General features: G+C 43.0%; 1 protein-coding gene across 1 annotated transcript; it reads right to left on the bottom strand.

Annotated features, from left to right (window-relative positions):
- Positions 1 to 1,513: 1,513 nt before the first annotated feature.
- On the bottom strand, positions 1,514 to 6,376 carry LOC147898221 (PRA1 family protein A1-like). Its single transcript, XM_087379436.1, has 7 exons — positions 5,970 to 6,376; positions 3,338 to 3,384; positions 2,951 to 3,029; positions 2,693 to 2,779; positions 2,502 to 2,587; positions 2,167 to 2,238; positions 1,514 to 1,905 (listed from the first exon to the last, which is right to left on the bottom strand). Exons 1-7 carry the CDS (start codon positions 6,125 to 6,127, stop codon positions 1,802 to 1,804), a joined length of 633 nt encoding a protein of 210 aa, XP_087235562.1. The 5' UTR covers positions 6,128 to 6,376; the 3' UTR covers positions 1,514 to 1,801.
- Positions 6,377 to 6,794: the final 418 nt, after the last annotated feature.

Here is a 6,794-nt window from a genome sequence, read left to right on the forward strand (position 1 = left end):
GCTAAAAAAACTATTCAATCATTAACTTCAAAATTTGGATTTACCCAAATTAATTCATCATGGTTGAGGACACTTGGCAACTAAATTGATGTAACTAATTGAACTAATGCACCTAACCTAACTAACCTAGTTGCAAACACTCGCCCTCTCTTCGCAATACCCAAACTTGCCTTCGCCCCCTCTTTGCAATACCCAAATCTTCGAGGCTTCCAACATGTGTCCTCCTTGCATCACTACCAGCATGCAGATCAAGAAGGTGAGAGGGAGAGGCTGTGCAGAGCGAGAGAGGGGGAGAGAGGGTGGGCGCTAAGCGATGAGGGAGTTGCAACCACCTGAGAGGGAGAAGAGGGAGAGCAATGAGGGTGAGGCCAAGGAGGTCCAGTAGCAGTGAGGGGATTGAGTAGGTGAGAGGAAGAGAAGATAGCGATGAGGGAGGGGGCCGAGTAACTAAGCGTGTCAAGCACAGGAAGAGGAGGGAGCGGGTCAAGGAGGGAGAAGGGTGAGGAAGCGTTTAAGGGAGATGGCATCGGAGGGGCTGGAAACAAGAGAGGAAGGGGAGAGATCAACAGAGACGTGACGAAAGGGGGGATTAATCCTTCATAGGTTAATTATTTCCATGCTTTTAGGGGCATTTAAAATACCTTAATTTTTGCACCATGCAGGGGGGCGAACTAATGCTATACAAATATATTTTTTAGTTTCGTTGGGGGGATACTCCAACAACTTGAATGTCAACTCGAGTGGCTTCTTCACCAGAAAACACTCTCAAGCGCTCTATTTAGTCGTCATCTCCCCTTGGATAACCTTGAACCAAATCAAAGTCATTAGCAACCCACACTTGTACCAATGTCTTTGGTCTCTTGTTGACAATTGAAACAAACGAGATCTACAATCCCTCTTGTAAGATTGTAATTGTCACCAAACATTGTTAAGTTTTCATCCTCACTGAAGTCCACTAGCATTGCTAATCTTAGATCTTTTTAAATATAATTATAACAAACATACAATTTTCACCAATTTTCAGGTAGCAACCTTTCTCCCTCCCTATTAATCTTGAATCCCTACTCACAAAAAATTAAATGGAGTTGTTTTAAAGTGAAGCCACCTTAGTTAATTCGACTCTTTCCTGATCCATGAACAAAGGTGCAACAGGATACATGCATCACAATTAGAGGATACCTGAGCTCTTACTTCCTTTGATCTTTACTGCACATATTTACATTCATGTGCACTGCCATGGAATGTTGAACCATGACACAAGGCCAAGGAATGCTCAACAAGACATGGGTGACCAACATCCACACAATCACGAGAGTGAAAGATGATGAGGAGACAAGGCACACATGAGCAACTCACGCTAGGCTGCAAGCAAAGGAACTCCACAAGGGACAACGTTGATAAGGATGCTTTTAATTAGAATTTGAAGGCATGGACAAATTCATCATGTAGAAGTAAAACAAAGGATGCATTATTTGACCTTACAACATCTGCCCATGGAATAACACCCATCAAATTCAAAAGGACTACTAACTAAGACATCAGTTCCCAATGATGACTTTCAATAAAAGACCAATACCACTGCATTTCTATAGATCTGTGCATTTCTTTGTATCATATAGAATACTTCCATAATAAAAGGACAAGAAATCCCATGTAGTTATCTAAAATGTACAAACACCCGTTCAACCTTTAATATATGTACAATGTGGGGTAAGCAAACCATCCCATGAACAAATAAAAGCAACGCTCGTAATCCTCTCATAATGTACAAGGGACAGAGTGATACCATCTGAATCAGGGATCATGGATCACCATAGCTACGCCAAACCGCTCGAAATTCCTCACGGGATGAATTCAATCTAGCTTTCAAATTTGGGATTCGGAAGCTTGCATGTAATAGAGTTACTGAAAAGAAAGAAGAGTGTTTCAGCAACATTTGTTGGTCCAAACACCAGCAACAAACTATTCATCAAAGATACTGATGTGTGCAATACACCATAAATGCATATTAATGTCAACCAGTTACTATGCAACAACTCCATATCAAAAGACAGCACTTATTTAGTCCCATTAACATAGATCGATGGTAGCATTAGAGCAACAACTTTACAGCATTAAAACTACAATTATCTAGTTTGATTGACATAGATCCTGCAAATTACTTACAAATCAGGCCTAAAGCCAGGGCACCAAGAACGAATTTTATTGTCGATGACAAATACCACAAGAGCATGCTCACTGTGACAAAAGCATGACAAGTCTTTAGTTCAACAGTCGAAGCTAAAACTATTCAAACAAATGCCACAAGAGGACGCTCACTGTGACAGAAGCATGACAAGTCTTTAGTTACAACAGTCAAAGCTAAAACTATTCAAAAACAAACAAATGTCACAGAAAAACTTGTGAAATTGCAAAGAGGCATCTTCCCTGTGTGTCAGCTTAGGGAAGTGTGAGTGGTTTTCCAATACTAAAGAAGTAAGGACCTGACTCATGGCCCTTACCTGAAATAAGACCAATCAGGATAAGCCGTCGATCTCTACCACATATGTAAACAATCCTTCTGGATGGACGACCCCGGCCACCTGGCCTGCAGAAAGAAGCTAATGAGTGACCTCAAGAGCCTCATTTAACAAACCACTCATAATATTTGTTGAAAAAGAATTGCCAAGAGGTTATTTATTCAACAGCTCACGTAGGAGGAGCTCGCATCTTTGCAGCAAGGGGAGGATAAATCCGTCTAGTTACCCTTGTCAGCCTCTCACTCAGGGATATTGCGAAGCTGCATCACCAGCAAGTCGATTTTAGCAAGCTCCAAGCCAAATTGTATGCATTTCTGGTGGTTTTTAAAATACATGGACTTCATGCAAGCATGTTTGTCTGCATCGCCTGCAATGTCAAGTATTCATTCTTCCTCTGGTTCTATTTAGCATATGCTATACCAAGGCTATACCTGTCATTCAAGCATGCTATACCAAGGCTGGTCATCATTGCAGCCACAGTAGCGATTGGATTGCGTGACCAAGCAATCCCTGCATGGTTGATACAGAGGTCAGAATTCAAAATGCACCATCTCTTACACGTTTTGTGCCATGCTATTCAACACATCCACAGGGTTTTATTTCTGAAAGAAGAACACCAATCTGGGAGTAAATGGAAACAAATCCTTAATGCGTTAGTTAACTATATTTAAAAGTTCCTTTAAAAATGGCTCAATTTTCTTTTTTCTGCAGACTGCTTCTCCACCCTCTAAGTCAAGAATGGAAAATACGCTCATATGCAACCAAAAAATGAGCAAAAAAACCTGAGCGTGAAGCTGACTCATAAGAGAGCTGCTTACCAAGAAATAAAACAAGACCAATGACGATGAAGTAATTTGTTCGGTATCTGCAAGATTCTAAAAATTACATCAGAAAAGTAAAGGAAAACTACTGTATGATGATGGCTATTTCATTACACATGGAGCTATGTTGAATGAGGTTAGGTAAACAAAAATATCCCAGAAATCCCCCATGAATGAATTCGGAAGGTTCCTGAAGTCAGAATGCCATCAACTACGGAGCAAATGCCTCGATAGAATGTATGTTGTAATATACAGTTGACAAATGAATAATAAGCTTAACTCTGTGTGTGTGTGTGCGCGCACGGAATGCCATCAACTACGGAGCAAATGCCTCGATAGAATGTATGTTGTAATTTACAGTTGACAAATGAATAATAAGCTTAGGCGTTTGATGCCCATTCAGAACCCAATGCAAATGATCTCTTCAGTCTACTATGGAAAGATGTAAAGACTTTCATTTCAAAGATATGACAAGAAGAGAGCAAAGGTTCCATTGATCTTGTGCACTCAGATTTTCTTGGGCCTTTGGGCTTCATTTGGTGGCAAGAAATGTCCTAACTTTCATTGATTACCATAGTTGGAAAGTTTGGGTGTATTCTCTCAGCAAGAAATTCAGAATCATTCTTTAAAGAGTTCCAGGTCATGGTTGAAAGAGAAACCGGAAGAAAGATCAATATGTTTAGAATTGACAGAGAGGAGGATATAGACACGACGAATTCAGCATGTTTGGCAATAGGAATTTATGACTAATTTTGGCAAGAACTCTTTTTGTTGCTGCTCTCGCTGTTCCAAGCCTTCTAATGCAAACTTTGGCTCATTCTAATCCTGTGTCTTATCTATCCTAAAATCTGGCTACATATTGGCAGTAGGATGATGACTCTCTCTCTCTCTCTAAAGGTGACATCTCTGCTATCTTTGATTCCAGACGGTACAGCCTACAGGCTTTACCTTGCCCAATGGAACCAATAAAATGCATTATCATCCAACTTCTGCCTCAACTCTTTAGGCACATGAGCATAGTATGTGCATTCAACAACTCTGAGATGCAACACACTGGGCTTCTTGCCTGACCACGCCTGTTAGGTTCCTCATTACTGCAGTGAGACACCTATTGATAACATAGGCAGCTGTAGATACTGCCTCAGTCCAAAACACGTTAGGCATAACCATTTCTTTCAGCATAAATCTTGCTGCTGCTAGGAGATGCCTCTTTTTCCTTTTGCAAAATCCATTTAGGACTTGCCTGAGAGCAGCGAGAGAGAGATCAGTCAACTGCAACAGCCCACAAAGAGTGCATATGCAGCACTCACGTTGCAGCTTCTCGATGAGGATGAACCTCAAACATTTACACAAGCTGAAAAGCAGTACATTGAAAGAATGCCATCAAACATGATATGGATGCTATCATGAAAAACCACACTTGAGATCTAGTTGATCTTCCATGGGAAGAATGTGGTTGCATGCAAATGGGTTTACAAAAAGAAAGTTATACAAGATGGGTCATTTGATAAGTACAAGGCAAGGTTGGTTGCCAAGGGGTACTCCCATAGATTTCACTTAAACTTGTGCACCAATTGCAAAGGCTACCACAGTCGAGACTGTTAGAATAGAATGGTCACCTCCCCACCTGTTAGCACATTGGAAAGGATGGCATATAGCATAAGTTGGGGGATGGATTAGGTCTCCATGTGGGCAGCAATCTGGCTGCCACATGAGATATCCTTATTGGGTTGATTTTAGGACAGCCACATGGGCCACGCTGGTCAGCACGTAGGGTTGACATAAGCCAACGTTTAGGGCTGTGTATAGGGCTGGAAACAGCCCAGCCATGTGCCCATGGAAGGGGCCTGAGGGCAGCAGCAAATAAGCCAGGGCTGGGAGCCCGGGGCCATTTATAGAACCAGCACCTTGGTCAGCATGAGGAGGACCAGGGCACACCGTTGCTGGTCGGCCAAGTCTGAGGCTGGCTAGCCTCTATAAAGGCCCACTTAGGGAGCATTTCATTCTGCAGCATTCAGCAGTTCGCCTTCCACATACAAAATATCATAGGCAGATCTACCGTCAGTAGAAGATCCAGAGGTGGTGTTCGAACGTGTGAGCAGGAGGTGTCATGGGCCTCGATCTTTGGTCACCGTAGCATAAATATTACAGCAATTGAGAGCTCCTTATCGGGTGAGCTTTGAAGAGAGCGTACAAATTTTGACTATGCTTCTATCGTGCAGGATTATGCGATCTATTTCGCCATTTCCACGAGAATCTGATGTACTCCTGTGAATTTGTGTGCGGTCCCCGTGCATCTATCAGGCATTATTAGGCATAATTGCATGATTGCGCGATTCAAATTCGTGGCGCGCCTAGGAATCTTATTGGCCTAAGTCTGCAGTTTTGAAGGGCTTATCTCCAATCCGCAATATCAATTTTTGTCGCAAACTCTTGCTATACTCACATTAATGACCTGTTAGTTGAAATCTTAAGGCGGACTAACGCATTAGGGACACATCGAAGCAACCCCGTCTATAGGCCATCAAGCATACGACTCAAAAGCAAATTTTGAGTCGAACCCACGACGCTCTTTCGCAGTCTAAACAAGCAAAGGCGCAGGAAAAGAAAGATCGCAGGAAATACATACACGTAAAGGTTGCATTTAAGGCGAGTGTTCCATTGGGAGAAGGACTTAGGGCCAGAGAAGTTGGTGAAGAACTCAGAGGGAGTACGGGGAGGGAAGGACCATTCGACCTCTTTGACGGCATTGACAAGCTCCCCGAAGGTGACATTACCCCATTCCATGGCGAAATGGCAAAGAAGAGATACAGAGGAGGGGATGAGGAAAGGCAGCTAGCTTAGCCTTTTGGCTAATTGGGTCTTCTTCTTGCTCCAACTGTTGAGTCTCAAACCCTCCCTGCAAGCATCGTGTGTATCACTTCAAGCACATACATGCCCTTGGACATTGGAACAGTTTTGGCACTGGATTCTGCGTCTTATTACACCTTGACAGGAAAAGATGGGAATCTCTATTTGCCTTTTAGGATCATTTATGCCTAACATTCCACCCAATGTAGCTCTCTTAGAGGGCATTCCCACCTTCGGCCAATCCAGCGGAAATGCTCTCATGAGTCTCCCTGGTGGACAGACGTGGGAACGAGTCCAAAGTCCATCTGAACGTTCACACAACTGACAAGCCTGGCTGAATTCCGAGAGCAGAAGAGAAGATAGGACCTTACCATTGGCAGCAACAAAGGTAGCCCCGAAATGCTCGGGAAGAATGAGGAAAATCCCGTGTCCAATGGGGCAGTGGAAAGCTAAGATGTGGCGTAGCTTTTCGACTGGCGATTTGTGAGAACAAGGGTAGCAAAAGTATCTTCTACCACTTTTGGGCATTCCCACTCATGTGGGAATGCGCTCTTAGAGCCCGTCCCCATAGCCTTGCTAGCAAAGATGGGATGTCTTGCTAGCG

This window comes from Dipteris shenzhenensis, chromosome 9, assembly GCF_047967505.1.
Source record: "Dipteris shenzhenensis isolate YYH24624 ecotype China chromosome 9, Dip_SZ_1.0, whole genome shotgun sequence".
NCBI classification, from domain to species: Eukaryota; Viridiplantae; Streptophyta; class Polypodiopsida; order Gleicheniales; family Dipteridaceae; genus Dipteris; species Dipteris shenzhenensis.

Bases quoted from the DNA above. Each gene is read 5' to 3' on its own strand.
- LOC147898221 (XM_087379436.1), bottom strand. From the start codon at position 6,127: ATGGAATGGGGTAATGTCACCTTCGGGGAGCTTGTCAATGCCGTCAAA. The intron at 3,030-3,337 runs GTAAGCAGCTCT...TCAACCATGCAG, and splicing joins TGGTCTTGTTTTATTTCTTG to GGATTGCTTGGTCACGCAAT. The intron at 2,239-2,501 runs GTAAGGGCCATG...CTTTTGTCACAG, and splicing joins CCTGATTGGTCTTATTTCAG to TGAGCATGCTCTTGTGGTAT.